General features: G+C 35.9%; 1 protein-coding gene across 1 annotated transcript in view; it reads left to right on the top strand.

Annotated features, from left to right (window-relative positions):
* Window positions 1-3,524: 3,524 nt before the first annotated feature.
* Window positions 3,525-17,142, top strand: part of LOC139713171 (uncharacterized) — a 36,991-nt gene continuing 23,373 nt past the window's right edge. Inside the window, exons 1-7 of the mRNA XM_071624919.1 lie at window positions 3,525-3,879; window positions 6,587-6,928; window positions 8,549-8,680; window positions 9,204-9,278; window positions 9,632-11,172; window positions 12,742-12,903; window positions 14,239-14,244. Coding sequence (XP_071481020.1) covers window positions 3,525-3,879; window positions 6,587-6,928; window positions 8,549-8,680; window positions 9,204-9,278; window positions 9,632-11,172; window positions 12,742-12,903; window positions 14,239-14,244 — 2,613 coding nt within the window. The remainder of the gene's footprint in view (window positions 3,880-6,586; window positions 6,929-8,548; window positions 8,681-9,203; window positions 9,279-9,631; window positions 11,173-12,741; window positions 12,904-14,238; window positions 14,245-17,142) is intronic.

The raw sequence follows: 17,142 nt of genomic DNA, 5'->3' as shown, positions 1-17,142 counted from the left end.
TTTTTTCGTGAATCTGCACTCAATATGAGTGTTGCCGAGTAATTTCCAAATATGATTGATTGGTTCAAAACGACAGATCCTTCAAAGAAATTACAAAATTCTGAGAATGTCATAAAACACTATTATGGATAGAGTTGTTCGTTATTGTTGTATCTTTTTCACTTGAACCGTTTGAAATTTAGCCAATACAAAACACTCGTGTTCTTGACTTAAATAATAAAGTTTCTTCGGTTCAACGTATCAAATTTAACTTGAAGAGTGAGTGTGTTCTCTCCTCAATTCGTACCAGGTATCAGTCCTAAATATTGGCCCACAGCAATCAATTGAGGGGGTCGGTGCAATAAAGTGCTAACCCACACAATAGTCATTTTGAGATAATCGTTTTTGAAAGTTTGAAAACATCCATGAATCAAATTACTACATTCATATTTGGGTGGATTCAAGAGGATTTTTCAAATCACATTTCGAATATGTGGCTTAGCATTTTATTGTAGCCAAATCCATCATGTATACAAATATTCTTTACTTTTTGAAATCTCACAAAACATCAATACCTCTTCGCTCAAAATGGTTAAATTAATGTGAGATTTGAGTTTCCCTTCTTTAATTAAGACGAGATATATTACTTTTTTTACCATTTCTGCATCGCTTAATCTGTGTGAACTTATGAAGACATACTTTGCATATATTTCAAGCGAGCACAGGGTGAATCGTGTACGCTGAAAGACACCGTAGAGTATGGAGATTTTAATGAACAATTCAAGTTTTAAAAAGACAAAGCATTTACTGTCATAATAGGGGTAATATAATTTGTCGGGAGGGGGGTTATGTCTCATACCATAAAGTAGACTTGTTATAGGATAGATGGGTTTTTTTGTCACCATCACCACTAGTACTCTACAATCCTTTTTTGTTTGAGGATGAATTTACCCCCCCCCCCCAAAAAAAAAAAGTGTTAAATGAGGTCAGATGATGTACAGGTCTCAATGAACCCCCCCCCCCCCCATTCATTGTTAAATGCAGGAATGTGAAATTGTGCAGGAAAGTTGTTATCACAAAATGAATGACGAACTATTAATTAAAAAAATCCATGAAGAGAACAATTCCAAAAAATAGTGAAAGATCTCTTTAGAAGTCTGAACACTTACTAGTATACATTTCTTATATTCGGACAGGGCATACATGCTAGATAAAATATGCTGAATAAGACCCCCAAAAAAAGAAGAAAAAAAAAGTAGATGGTATAACTGACAATGTAAGTTGATATGTATAATTATGTAAATTTTACCCATATGCAACATTGTAGAACACATTTGGATCACAAAGATGGTTTAGGAACAATACATTTGTTTCTATGTCAAAGCTACGATGACAAAATCATACATGAAAAACTAAAAAAAAAAAATCTATGCTTTTTATTGTTTCATTAATCACAAAACTCCAAACTAATTTCAAGGAAACTTTCCTTTTGTAAAGTAATCTGGAAAACAAGCGTGTGATGAACAATTCTGAAATATGTAAAAACCGAATGCAGCAAAGACATTTTTCTCTCCATAATGAAAATTTCTTTATAAATATGCATCAAAAGTGCTGAGTTTAAAGGGTACATTCAGTAGTGGAATAAAGGGAGCTATTGACTCAAAATGGAATTACGATTTTTTAACAAAATCAACAACTCTCAGAGTTCATGCTTTCAATTCCGCTTTTATTGCTTTCAACGTTTATTGATCGACATTGAGAAACGGCAGAGAAATCCACAATGTGGAACTATGACTTTTATACGATAGTATATATTTCATTCGGATTTTAAAAATGACACTTGAATTTATGTTGTAAAGGTAACATGCTTTCAAGGATGTATAAGTGTCTCTGTCATGTAAGAAACTGCATGGAAGCACTGCTGCATTAACAGCGGCGGGGATTGCTTCAGAACCTTGGGGTGAATGAATCGATTTTAGAAATGTATTTTTTTTTGGTCCATTTTGTACTGTCAATAGCTAATCCTCCAAAATATGGTTGTGAAAGCATAGAAAATTACATTTCATCCAAAAAAGACACAATTTCACGGAATAATGGCAATTTCAAATTTTGTTCCATTACTAATCTAACCCTGTGTAAGATTCACCGAGAGAAATGGTACATGTCCAAATATCCAGCTATCCGTACATATTTTTCAACCCATATGAACGTTTTTACTACGCACTTTCGACAATAAAATCACACATATTAAAATAATGAGGATTCATGTTTTCAATATGTTTCATCAATCACTTAACTACCAATAAATTTTAAGGAAGCTCTCCTTTTGAAGTAAAATGTCAGCATGAATAAAGTGCTAACACACTAATGAAACTTTAAGATGCTGGTGCAGACTCTGAACGTTGCTTGATTTTCTTATTGGTCATAAGGCACAATGCTAAACTCCTAAAAACCAATGATTCCGGTACTTTTCTCTTAAGTTCAACAAAAATGAAGAAACTGGCGAAAATGTCATGGTCTGTAGAATTAGTATGAAAATAGTGCTAACCCCAACAGTACCAAAAAATAGCAAAAATTATGCATTAAATGCTTCAAAATTCATTAATGTTTATCTCATCTCCACTTTCATTACTTCCAGAAGAGTATGGGTTATATGATGAATCAATATCAATTTTTTTTTTTTCAGATGAAAGAATCTGCTCACTGTCCTTTTTTAGGTTTTTGTTTTTTTCAGACACCCTTCTGTCTGCTGCCATGGTGGTCACCATCTTGAAAAGTGTGGCTTAATAGCCCTATTTTCCTGCTTATAAGATGTGATTAATTTTCTGGCAAAAAGGTGCCTGCATTAATTAACACACTTATTGATTAAATTTCAAGATGACATTTTTATGGTTTATAGAGGAGTGTTTCAGGATGGTGAAAATGGTGTTTTAGGATGGTGAAGATGGTGTGTAAGTCATTTTCTTAAATATTTATAGATATATATTTTTTATCGAGGACACTGCTGGTTGATTTCAAATCGTTCAAGAGTAGAATGGTAACATGATTATGTGCTTATGATGTCATTTGTGTCGTATTATTCTTACGTCTTATCTTTATGATCATTATCAACTTTAATCAGGATTTACCTATTACCATTTCAAATGGAGAGAAGAAAACAATATTTATATATAAGTTCATTACGAGAACATCGATTATTTTGATTAAAGCTAAGATTACCTACTATTTTCCATTCTTTCGGGCACCTTGGGAATAAGACTCAACTCATCCATAGTTTCAAACCTTTAAGTTATGTATGGAGAAGAAATTTTATGATTGAAAGCGTATTTAAATAAGGGCAATGAGTGAACAACTTTTCGCTAGCAATACCAGACAAACTGGGGTATCAAAAATAATAGTGATAATAATACAAAAATGATCTGTTCTCTTTGTTGCACCTTCCATTTTTTTTATGTATTTATTTTTTTTTGGGGGGGGGGGGAGCATGAAGACAGGCATCATGCATACAACAGGTTTAGAGTAGAAAGTCATATGTATGAATTTCAATGCATGCAAACAATCACGCGAACTCAAATTTCTGCCTTCTAGCGTCAGTGGTAGGCACTGCCCCCAACGTTGAAGGATGGAAAGGAGAAGACATCCTTTTGCGCTGTGACATCAAGGAGGAGCCTCTAGCTATGTACTGGGAAAAGGAGGACTTCTTTAACCCAGAACAGAAGACGCGTAAAGCTCAATATTTTGATGAAAGTTTTGAGAGCTTGTTGGAACGGTTTGATATCGACAAGAACTTCAGCCTCGTCATCAGCAGCTTAAAGATGGCAGATGAGGGTCGTTACTACTGTCAGGTGCTGCTGAAGACTTCTCAAAGTTTGAGAAATTCCACCATCATGACCATTAGATGTAAGTAACAACTGAAGACCTGAATATAAGAACGACCCAAGTCCAATTTTAGGCCAAATTCACTTTGACATGGAAAATAATTGTAGCTTAGCTATGCATGGACTCATCTTGTGTATAAAATGATAAATCCTAATTATCCCCGGAAGTGCCTGAAATGAATGAGTGAAATGTTATATGAATGTAAGAATGAAGGGCTTGGGTCATTTTAAGCACAAAGGTTAAGCACAAAAGACGGGCTACGACAGGAAGCAAGACTAGCACACCGAAGATAGCGATACACGGGGTTTGGACGATGGAAAACAAAACTAAGGCAAAAACAAGACAAGACGGAGAGAACTCCCTCATTATCTAAAACATATAGGGTGCAGATCGTGAGGAAAAACCCATCAACTGCGTTACTAACTTATACAAAAACTTTATTCACGAACTTGGTGGTGGTGATGATGATGATGATAAGGTCTTATTTACCCGGGGTGGCCTCTTCAGTGTTGATACTGCTCTACCAGAGGGCCTTGCTATCATTACTACCCTAGCATTGCCAGGTACCCATTTATACACCTGGGTCGAGAGGGACATTATGGGTAAAAAGCATCTTGACCAAAGACGTAAGCACTGGGCGGGACTCGAACTCGGGTTCTCCGATCGGGAGTCGGGAGTCTTATCCACTATGCCACAGCCCCCCCCCCCCCCCCCCTCCCCAACTATGCCACAGCGCCCCCACGCCAGTACGAGCGACAGTGTGTAAGGAAACTATGCGGATTTTACAAAAGGGGTATCAAAATGAATAACTAATCCGATTCATGACATATGTTATTGTAGAGTTGCCTATAAAAGTTTTAATTTCCGTTTAAATGAATACAAAGAAGGAGCTGTTTTATGTCGTGGTTCAGAGAATTCCAGTAGTTTGGACCAGTGTAAATAAATGAATTTTTCGCTAAAATTGTTCGAAAAAGAGGTAAATGAAATTCATTTGAACGTCGAGTGGGGTAAGAGTGAAATGATTGGTTTTTAAGGAACATCGAATCAAAAATAGATGGAAGTAAACTGTTGTTAAACATGTACATAAATTGACCTAAATTTAATAAGAACAACTCATTTATTTTTATTAACTTATTACAGGTAAACAGTAAATTTGTATGTGAACGTGTAGAAGAATGACATATAATACGGAGGGCCTTTTTCTGCAATGATAACACTCTATTCAAGAGGGTCTGATGAGTATTGCCCCAAGCTAAAATTCCATAATTCAAATAAGGCAATAACAAAGTGGAGTATAACATAAGCAATGACTTTTGAGGAATATAAAATTTCAATCTGTTCAAAACACCTATATTACGTGAAATGATTTTTACAGATATGATCAATACGTGTTTTCCAGGAAAGTTTGTTGTCAACTTTTATACCAAGAAATTTAAAGTCTGATGCTCTTTCTTAATTAAAGTCATCTAAATCTATATTAGAATTTAATACCTCGACAGATATAGAGAAATGCTGGTAGTTTTCAAGAGTAATCGTTGTGATGTATAACGACATTAATTGCAATCAAACCTTTTGCTTGAAAGAAATACAACATGACACATAAAGCATAATAACGTTGTTAATCAGAGCATGTTTACGTATTGTTCATTTTCTCACAAGCACACTCAACCTTTCGTTTAGTTTCTTTTTTGAAAAAGCATTACACTATTTATTAGATTTGCTACAATGACATACCTGAGACTGTTTTCATATCACAAGTTTCACAGCAAACAGATAAATCAAGACAGTAGAGACAACTTTGTAAAAAAAAAAAAACATAAGATTTTGTGTCAGAGAGGAAGATTTACATTTAAAACTATTTTTAGCAAAGGGACCTTGTCTTCTATTTCTTTTCTTTTCTTTTTTTTTTTTTTTTTGGGGGGGGGGGACTATTTCACTCTGTGGTGTCATAGTAACTCTCCTATTTAACATTACCGTTTATGCCTTAACACAAAATAGATGTAGACTGCGGACAGTCAGTGTGTGAACGTTCAGTATAAATCAATCATGAATAATGTTTTGATACAAATAATGTTAAGGCCTTTTTTTCTCCTAAAACAGCAGTTTCTATAAAGGCGTTACCATAACAACCACCAAGTTAAAACAAAGTCAGACTTTTGAAGACTGAGTTTTCTATGACAAACAAAATGTTCACTTACTTGCTCAGACAGGTTCAGTCACTTGTCTCACATTTGAATTTCGCATAATTGGAAACATGTTTATTTTATTACTAGCTTTATAACTACACTATGAATGATGATTCTTCTTTCTGTCTACCTTTGTTACGCTGTTCCTATTTGCGTTTTTCATTTTACTTATGAATTTTTAGGTATATTAACAGTACTTTTGGTATTAAGTCAAAAGCTATATAGATGTAATCATCCTAAATTTCGAATTCAAGTGTAAACAGGTGAGTTTTGTTAATTGTGTGCTCTCATCCCAAACAATATTGTCATAATTATGTTTCTTCTTCTGAGCATTGTCTAGGTTGTAGTCTTATTTGTGAAATAGCAAATCCAAAACAAATAAATAAATAAAACAAACAACAAAACAACATAAAATAAAACAAAGTTACATCTACGAAAATTATCAGGTGATATCATGTCATGTCAGTTATTTGCCGAGTAAAGATTTTGATCCATATTATAACATAAACGTCATTTCAAAAATAATTTTCTTCTTTTCCTAGCGATGGCATCAGAACATACGATTGAGGAGTGTGCTGATAGAAGTCAATCTCGTCAAAGCCGGTGTACATATCAATCTCCCTCCAACATCCCTTCTTTAAATTTTACGTGTGTCGTTAGTGGATTCAAACCTAACGTTTCCATGCTATGGACTGAGGGGTCGGGAAAGAGACTGTATTCCGTGGTTTCACAACAGAATACACTTTCTGACGGCACATTCGAGAGGTTTGAGACAATCACTGTTTCAGCTAAACATGGAACACAGCAAACCTTCATGTGTGTGGCTACCGGTGAATCGCTGAATGGAACGTCGACCAGAGAAATCACAGTTCTGCCTTCATCAGGTTTCGTGAAATGTTGCAAATTATATGTTTCTAAACAATAACTGGCAAGCAATCGATACTACTTAAACCGATGTTCTTATTGAGATTTGTAACGGGGAAGTATAATTCGCTCATTCACATTTTGAGCAAAGTAACCTTTCCGCACAAACAGTGTCCATTTTACTGGTCTCAATTCTTTAAAAAAAAAGAAAAAGAAAGATGCATTCATGAGAAATGTAACCAATTTCAATGAACAAAAAGTACGAGAAGAAGAAGAAGAAGAAGAAGAAGAAGAAGAAAAAGAAAAAGAAGAAGAAAAAGAAAAAGAAACTTAGGATAATAATTGACAGAGGTACGTGTCACAAGTCCGACACCAACGAGCTATAATACAGCACACGAGTCGCACAGTCCATGATATCGACACTTCTAGGCAAGTATGAAGGCCCATGAGTTTAGGTATTAAAAAAGATCCACGAGTCCGACATTTATTACTATCACAATCATGCAGTGTTGGTCTCACAAACCACTGTTTTTGTTTTGTTTTGTAGTGTTTTGTTTTCGTTTTTGCTTTATTTTTATTTTTGCCTATGAGGTCTGACTCTGACCTTTTTACCTAATGTCAAGCTGACAGGCTGTATGACTCGTGAGCTGTTCTATGACTCATGGACCTGGACCTTTTATCAGTGTCGAGCTCTTTGGCCGTATGTCTCGTGGGTGTCGGTCTGGTAGGGTGACTAAATTAGAAGAGTGTCCTTAAAATAATTCTTTTGTCATCATAATGATGATAATAGGTGACTGTGCATCACAAAACCACCAAAAATGTCGCACCCCTTAATTTTACAAGAGAAGCTGAAACAGGTCAACCAAGTCGATTTTAAGTTTTTATACTTTCTGTAAGAGCTATTCTTTGTCTTCGTCTTATTGTTAAAATTGGGATCGTATACCATGAATGGAACAGTGTTTTAAAGCAGTTTTTTCTACAACCATGTCTGGTAGAGAAGTGTGATGAAGTATGTCTTACATGTCCCATTTCATTTCACTTTCAACTCTTATAACTTTTGAAAGAATAATGTTACTGTTTTGAAAGCTTAATCTGATAATTCTGTGTTTATTGTTGTTGCTCTGATCGTTTACATCCTGTATTTTGTCCTTTCACTACACGGGGAATACGGCTTGATATTCAAACGATTAAGCACTTGAAAAGAATCTGTACTTTAGAGCCTCTTTTCTCAGTTCAAACTTTTCCAGAGTGTGTGTGTTTTTTTCCTCCTATATTTAGAAAGGTTAGGGGAGTCCATTTGAATTAAGTTATACACAGTTGTTAAGCTTAGAATTATCTCTTTCAGAATCTACCCTTAATTAAAATCCATGTATTGCGATTTTTTGTTGGTTTTGTGATGCAGGGTCAGATATGTATTCAGGCAATCAACCTCTTCGTTATCAAACATAAATCTTCTCTCTCTCTCTCTCTCTCTCTCTCTCTCACACACACACGCACACACACACACTCACACTCAAACACATATACTAAAATATTAACATTGTATTGCGTATATAAGTATTCATATGTGCTTATTTTACTGTCCTTTAAATTGCGTAATGAATGAAAACGTGTTTCATCGATTGTTTTTCTCTGTCAAGTTTCAGGAAAACGTGTTAATTTGGGTCTGATCATTGGACTCACAATTGGTGTGCCTGTGGCAATAGTCATCATATTTGTCTTTTGGGGGAAATATCTGCTAAGCAAACATCCGGACAACCTACCCCGAGAAGGTATTGGTTTATTTTCTTCAAGGTTAGATATTTGCATTCGTTGCGTTAATGATTATGCGCGTGTGTGTCAGTACGTGTGCGCGCGTGCGTGTGTGTGCGTGTAGATGTATGTTTCTTTGGTATATATATATGTATATATATATATATATATATATATATATATATAAATTTTTAAAATAATTTCGATACAAAAAATAAAATTATTACTAATATTTATCAACATTATTGTGACCGAACTATTGTCCCATGTGAGCAGAACTTGCAAATCTATTATCAACGATGATTACCTTATGTCAAATAGAAGAAATACAAATCTGTAGTACCATTCATGCTGAGGGGGGAATGCATCAGACCACACATCGAAAGCGTATATACTTGAAATGATGTTGGCCTGATAATCTGGTAGTGAAAAGAGGGGAAACGAGAAAGGTGTTAAAAATAAGTTGTGCTCCTGATAAACTGTACACGAATATGTTCATTTATAGTGATGCTCTTGTTGTTATTGATGATGATGATATTTCAGGATGTGGCTGGAATCCCTGCTGGCGAAGACCAAACATACCAGAGAGATTTCATGAGGAAGAAGAATTAATGCTGAGTAAGAAAAATATATAGATAATCACAATTGTATTCGTTGTCTTAAAAAAAGTGTAGTTTTCCATTATGCACAGCGACTTTTATATTTTCGAGATTACGAAATCTCATCTCTTTTAAGTTCATTCTTTGTACAATGATACAGCTGTATTATGTAACACAGATATTAGAAAGAACGATATATCACAATCAAGGCCTTCTTTCTTTTTCTCTCTTCACCCTCTCTCCCTCTCTCTCTCTCTCTCTCTCTCTGCATACAGTTTATTCCTACCTGCCTGCGGGCATTTATGTACACTCATTTTATAATGTTGATTCCATGTTTTTGCTTTTGTCTATCATTTTGGTTTCTCTTCTAAGAACCACCATCGCTTACAAAGGAACAGGTACAGCAATGCAAGGAAGATCTGAAGGCGCATTACCGTGTGTCACGAAGGAAGGTCATGGTGGATCCACTCAACTTTATGGAATGTGTTGAATTGGATGATATCTATACGAATTTAAGTATAATAGACCAAAGCAGCAAGCGAAAGACACCGATAACATACGACGATCTTCTGACAAACAATGAAAATGGAAATCTTTCAAAGCGACTTCTGATTCAGGGTGAGGGAGGTGTCGGTAAAACAACACTTTGCTCTAAGATTGCCTGGGACTGGTGCCACGGGAGGATTCTCCAGGATTTGGACATGGTACTCCTAATACCTCTTCGAGATATCAAGAACGCAACAAGTATTGGTGGTATTGTCAAAACGTACCTCTGTCATTCAAATACGGCAACAAAGAAGAAGATAGATGACTATATTTCAACAAATCTGAGCAGGATTCTCATTATATTTGACGGTTTCGACGAGTTTGACGAAAAATTAAGTGAAACGAGCAGCAGTGAAGTCATTCGCATTCTACGAAGAGAGCAATACGATTCATGCAAAGTAATTGTCACAACACGCCCTTGGAGGACAAATGAATTCATGATGGACAAGTGTCTTGTCGAAGCTTACACTTTTCTAAACGTCGAAGGATTTAACAAGGATAATTTATCAACTTATATTAGGAGATACTTTCGGATTAGAGAGAAGGACAATCTTGCAGAAAGTTTAATCAGCTTTATGCAGGAAAATGATGTCATCCGGTCAAACATGGCCCCGTTTCCTATTTACTGTGCAATGCTTTGCCTCCTATGGAATGACTTCAGTGAAGAAAGACGAAGAGAAATGCAAAAATTGCGCACTTTCTCCCAGATTTTTGGAGAAATGATCTCTTTCCTGAAAGAACACTACGCATCAAAAAATTGTGAAAATCTACAGAATCAGAACACTGTTGAACATTTAAAGGAAGCTGGTAAGGCAATTCTAGAAATAAGTGAGATAGCGTTCGAGGGTTTATTTGACAGGAATCTCTCATTTCCTGAAGAACAATTCAAAGAGTGTCATGATGCCATGGTCACATGCTGCAAAGTGGGTGTTTTGACTATAGAAAAAGATGGCATCACAAGGGGACGTTGGCGCGATGTCAACACTTCATCCTTGGTTACATCAACTGTTTCTTTTCCCCAAAAACTGTTTCAAGAATACATTGCAGGGGTATATATTGAGTATTTATTCCACAATGATCGTGCTAAGTACGACGAGGTGAAAAACAAACTTCTTAGTCGACCTGAGGAGTTTCGCTACGTACTCTACTTCACCTCGGCTTCAGGGAATGAACTCGGCCTGGATATCATTAAGGGCCTGGTGAAGTCGTATCCTAATCAGGAGTTCTGCATTGACGTTGCGTTTGAATGTCACACTGAAGAGGCAGCAAGGGCAGTGGGAGAAGGATGGAATAAATACACACTAAGGTCCTTTGCACCAGAACACACAGTGTCAGGAGTGGTGTTCATGGTGCGCTACAACCAAGTTGTGAGTGACGGAGCTTGAATATTGATATGAAATATTTCAGAAAATATTATGTCGAACGAAAATAAGATTCCTTGTGTGTATGTGTATGTGTGTGTGTGTGTGTGTGTGTGTTTCCCCTGTGCGAAATTTGCAGCACAATCTACAACCTCAACAGCTGTACTCAAAGTTGGTTTTCAGATCTGGAATAAGTCCTAATAATTAGGGAAATCGTTTTGAAATAAAAAATCCTGTACATAATTATAAAAACGATTTAAGTAAAATAAGGATTGTTATGTAAAATAATTGCCTTCCTCGCATGAGACAGTTATATGACGACTTAATGTGTGAGTTCAATCTGAATCGCCATGTAAATTATTTCATTTCTTGTTATTAATAGTTTTGGTGGTAAATTGTATGAAACGTTTTTCATCGTGGTTTTAGAAAGAAAAATAGTTATGAGGAGTCAAGCAATATGTTCTCATAGCAAAATAATTGGACTCCACGGAGAATATAATGCAGTTTCATTGTTTACTAAGAATCAGACCAATTTGCGAAAGTTGCAGTTGTGTGTGTTGTGTTTGTTTAATTTAAACACGGGTAAAAATACTTGCACTCATCCGTTAGGCTGTTTTTTTCAGCAAGTCCGTATGATATACACTGTACAAAGAACAAAATGTGGTACAATTAATCATCGTATAGGATAATACAATCAACGTATAGGATAATACATAGACAAAATCGGTATAACGACACAAAAAAATGAGAGAAAAATACATCTATACACAGCACTCTTTACAAAAACAGTCAGACAGAAACAAAAATTATTACTCAGAAATAGAAAAAATCATAAATCAAGTAAGAAAACACAATCGATATCCTTCAGAAATTGTGTTAACCTTGTACATGTTCTCGTGGCTTCCGGTAAAATTGAGCAGCTATGTAAACAGTACTACTTTTGCAAAAATTGGTCTTTGGTTTTGGTAACGATATTTTAAATCCCGACTTCCTGAGATTATAATTAGATACTTTTACGTTCACTCGATAAGTCAGAAAATTAGGTAAGAGGTTATTTAAGACTTTGTAAATCAAAACAACAAGATCCTTTTTTTTTCACTGTGGCACTGAGGTAGTCAATAGGCGACCTCCCATACAAATCTCTTCTATTGTGACGATTATCCACTTTTAGAACAGTGCGCAAAGCTTGTCATACTGCTCTTTGTAGCAATCATCCAAGTTAGGTCATACTAGAGACGCCGCGTATCTAAGGGAGATGTTAAACTAGATATGATTGTATGATTATAACATATACTTATATGTTTTGGGCATACATCTACTTAGGGCACATAACACGAGTATTTATGCAATCATATTCATCGCCCCTCTGCCTTTCTCATAATATATAAAATCGAAAATGCATTCTTTCCTTCCCGAGTTGTGATAAGTGAAATGACGATATGAATAGAACGTGTATCAAATGATCCTCTTTGCTCGTGAGTTTCAAACCTCCAGTCAACTGCGAGTATCTTATCAATCTTATTCTTCTGTGAATAATTACTCTCCTCTACTGTAAATTCATGTTTGGTCTGTTAGCAATCGCTTGATATGAACCACGTGGAGTGCGGAAGAACTGTGTCACGTGACTTGGCGGAGGGCATGTGTTCCAGCAGTGTACTCCGTATAGTACGACTATGGTTCTCACAATTTCACAAGGAATTCTACAAGATCCTCCGCGCACGGGCTTCAAACTGTCAGGTAAGAACTTATTAACATAGTACTACAACACGTATGTTTTATGCACAGACTATAATGGAATGTTACTAAGATATTTCATAGAGGCAATAACTGGATGAAAAGAAATGTGAAGAAAATAAGTAGGTGCAAACACTGTTTCCTTGCAGAAATATCTTTCCAAACAAAGAAAGCAAACTACATCTAAAAGTATATGTAATGACCATGTTTACTGCCGTAGGTTTGTTAGAATATCTTTTGTGGCCGTCATCTGTGCTTGTAAAGAGCGAAGATCATTAACCATTTTTTTTTCAATCATCACGAAGAATATAATGTGATCTAAATTATAATATGCAAGTTTGAGTAAGATCAAGGTCAACTTGTATGAACTGATGCACTTCAGCATGATTTGAAATGATCACTTCAGATATTTTGTCCAATCATAATTCATTGGTAAAATAATAATTATGGTAATATGAAAACATTATTTTGAGCATGAAAATGAGAAATTCCCCTGTAAGGATCTACACGGGGAGCCACCCGGGCTATACAGATGAAACAGCCGTATACTAGTAAGCAATTCGTCCCTACCGCGTTGTGAAAAAAAAAAAAAGCCTTGTGAAGTGTGACTGCCCACATCCCTTGCTGCATACGTCCACCGGACAGATTACAACCCCTTGTTTGCACCCAAAGAGACATTATACCTTTGGAGGTGGAAAGATCTAATTCATGAAACACGAGAGGGGAAATATAACTTCCCTGCTAATCTGTAAACCCTGAGACATACTGACTGTATCCTCAGCTTAAAGTTCTTTGGAATTTTTATTGACGATCATTTGAATTGGCACACCCATCTTGTTTATTTGAATAACCTGATTTCAAGAAATACAGGTTCAATTTGTAGATTAGAGCAGTTTCTCCAATTCAAATACGTTTGATGTTACATTTGATTTTACATTAAAGTATGAATTTGTCATATTTGATTCATTCAACTCCCGGTTGGTATGCATTCATGAATGCTATCTGGTATACTCGTAACTAGTACAAGTATCCGAAAACCGACTATCTATCAAACATGAGTTATAATGCTCCCTAAGCATTATACTGACTAGCAGTTAAATCCAGATACTTTGAATCATGGTTTCACTCCGTGAAATGCACCTAAACAGGAACTCCATTTCATCTTAAAAAATAAACTTTTAATTCTTTTGCAATACTCTGGTGAGAATGTCAATTGACATTGTGATTTAGCAGATGGTTTGAAATAAATACTGATAAAGATTAGTCGGCATAATTGTAGAAAAAGTCTACATAGTTTTATTTTTAATTCTTTTCTTTCATATTTATTTCCTCTTGCAGCTGCAGGTACTGTCATTAATACTGTCTTTATGGGGGTCTTGTTTGTGATTTCTCCTCCTCTTCTCTCATTCTCTTCTCCTTGTTGTGTGAGTGTGTGTTTGTACGTGTGTGCACGCACGCGCACGCACGCTTGTCTAGGTGCAGTTGCGTGTGTGCAGTGCGTGTGTGTATGTGTGAGCGTAACAGCCTGTGTTTGATATTCTACTCCCTCAAGCATCTGCTTCTATGTAGGCTCTCTCCACACACAATTTTATTCATCAGTCATAAATGTATACCATAGACCCTAACCATGCTGGGGCTTTTTTTTTTTTTTTTTTTTTTTTTTTTGGGGGGGGGGGTGTTTTGTGACCGGGGAGGGGTTGATTCAACCCCCCCCCCCCCGATCTCGACCTTCGATAGCGGAATCGCCATGAAATTTGGCACATGCATTACCTGTGGCGTAATCTACCAAACTATACAAACAGATATGTAAATTTTTGTCATAATAATTAATTATGCTAATATATGCATAAAATCATACATTTTGCTCTAAATCAGAAATTGTAGCTCCTAGAATCCTAATTTTCGTGAAAACATTCTTTTTACCATTCCTTGCAATGTACTTGAAGAAAAATGGTATCAAAATCAATTTCTTATGTATTCTATTGTTTTGTAACTTTCTTATGTATTTCGTTGTTTTTCGACCTTTTGTTTTATCATTGTTATTCCGCAAAATTTATGACAGAACCTATTTCAAGCATAATTATGCTAGAATTGATTAGTTTCAGCCAATGAAAGTGAAAATAATCATATCGTTATGAATAAGTAGAGAAAACTTAATTTGCGTAGACTTTACGCACGATATCACGTTTTTGAGCCATCTTCGATCTGACTGGCATGTATATAACGTCATGCAGCGTCGTAACAGTATGCGCGATTTTCGCGAAAATGGTGTCAAAAGATGCGTGAGACTTGAAAGTAAAAATTCAGCGAATGGCGTGGTCAAAAAATTTCGCGCGGCGGAGTAGTTGCGAAAAATGTCGAGGGGGGTTGATTCACCCCCTCCCCCGGCCTTTTTAGGGTTAAAATGATTTCAATTGATTTGTGCTATGTATGTATTATACTAATATGCTAAACTTGTAACTTATGATTTATGTGTCACTTTACATTATTCTGAATGAATTTAACACAACACTGTATGATTTGTGTGGAAACTTAATAAATGAAATGAAATAAATTAAATGAACCTGTCTCGTATAATTGTATAAATACTGCAATATAACATTCCTCTGATCCTGGGACGTTGCTGTCCCGATCTAACGGACCAATGGGGGGGGGGGGGGTGATAAAACTGTGATATCAAATGTATTTATTTTGATTATACGCTGTTTATTTACAAGGATGTAGTCATGCGAAATGTAAAGTTACTCATTACAACATATTATATCGTGTTCCTTAGTTCAGACTTGCCTAATGATAAAATTGGGGTGAAAGGTACTGAACAAATTGGCTTATGTGGTAAATCACTCTATAGGCACGGTAGACCTTGTATCACCATGTCAGCAACCTAATGAATACAAGTTCCGAGTCATCGAGGTATTACATACAATCCGACGATTCTACTAATTCACAAAAAATGGAAAGAGAAGCGGGTATATGAGTACAATAACAATCTTTTTTTTTTCTTCTTCTTCTTTGAATTGATGTACGGTATTTATAAATTTGATCAAAATTGGATGAAAAATAAGGAAGTTATGACATTTTGAAGTTTCACTATTTTTTTTTTTCGGGGGAGGGGGACAGTTATTGAACAGTCAATACGAATATGCAAATGGCAAAGTGAGCATGTCATTCCCTCACAGCAACCACAGCTGACCATAGTTTGTTCATAACGTTTTGAGATTTCTAATTTTTCATTCAAGCGCAATTATGCCCGAGGCTCAAATCCTTGTCCTATCTAACTGATCAATATTCTAAAGTTATTCAACCAGGAATAATGTCATGTTTCAGATTTCAATGACAGTATTATGTCGATATGGCTGCTTGACATATCTTGCTAACTCGACTTCCCAAACCTCATGTTGTCATTGTGACATACATATCATCTTCCAGGTCTGCTTCATGAAAAAGAATAATTGTCATGGTGACATAAATCATCTTGGTATTCAAAAGTCGTTTCCAAATACTAACTATGATTAACATTAAACCGGTTGGAATTTAGAAGGCAATCCAGGGATACAACAATCATGCACAAAGTGTCCATTTTTGAACTAGGTCATTTAGCAAACGGAAATGAAAATCAATTGGTTTTTGGTATAACTTCCCATCGTAGTAGTACACAGTGGCGAGGTTAGGATTTGGAATCAATTTCGACAAGATGTATTTGCACATGCACGATTGCCGCAAGAAATACTAACTGCACGTCATTATCCATTACTCCCCACCTCCAAATGTGACCCTGCACAAAACAAACAAAAAGTCGCCAGAAATGAATTTTTAGTTAAGACCATTATTCTGAAAGAGCAGACTTTACGCTTTAAAATGATACATAACTCAAATCAAATGGACTCTCCTAACCTACATGTATCTAAATATTGGAAAGAAAGCACAAACTCAGGAAAAGCGTGTGAACTGAGAAAAGAGGCTCTGAAGTACAGCTGTACAGTGTCTATTCAAGCGCTTTATCTTCACCAAACCGTGCTGGCTGCGCGATGAATTGGACAGAAAACAGGACGTAAACCACCGGAGTAACAACAATGAAGGGATTATCAGATTAAACTGAAATTGAGCGTGCCTCATTAACACATTCTGTTCATAAGTAATGCCATCTTTCAAAGCAGTAACGTTATCCTTTCAAAAGTTGTTAGAGTTGAAAGTGAAGAGTGTGTACAAGGTTTCTCGGGAATGAAAAGGGGACTCTCAAGA

The sequence above is a fragment of the Diadema antillarum genome, unplaced genomic scaffold, assembly GCF_040938485.1.
Source record: "Diadema antillarum isolate AM-2024a unplaced genomic scaffold, OU_Dant_1.0 seq00001920_RagTag, whole genome shotgun sequence".
Classification (NCBI taxonomy): Eukaryota; Metazoa; Echinodermata; class Echinoidea; order Diadematoida; family Diadematidae; genus Diadema; species Diadema antillarum.
The sequence above is the reverse complement of the archived record's forward strand: the minus strand, read 5'-3'. Positions and strand labels throughout refer to the sequence as shown.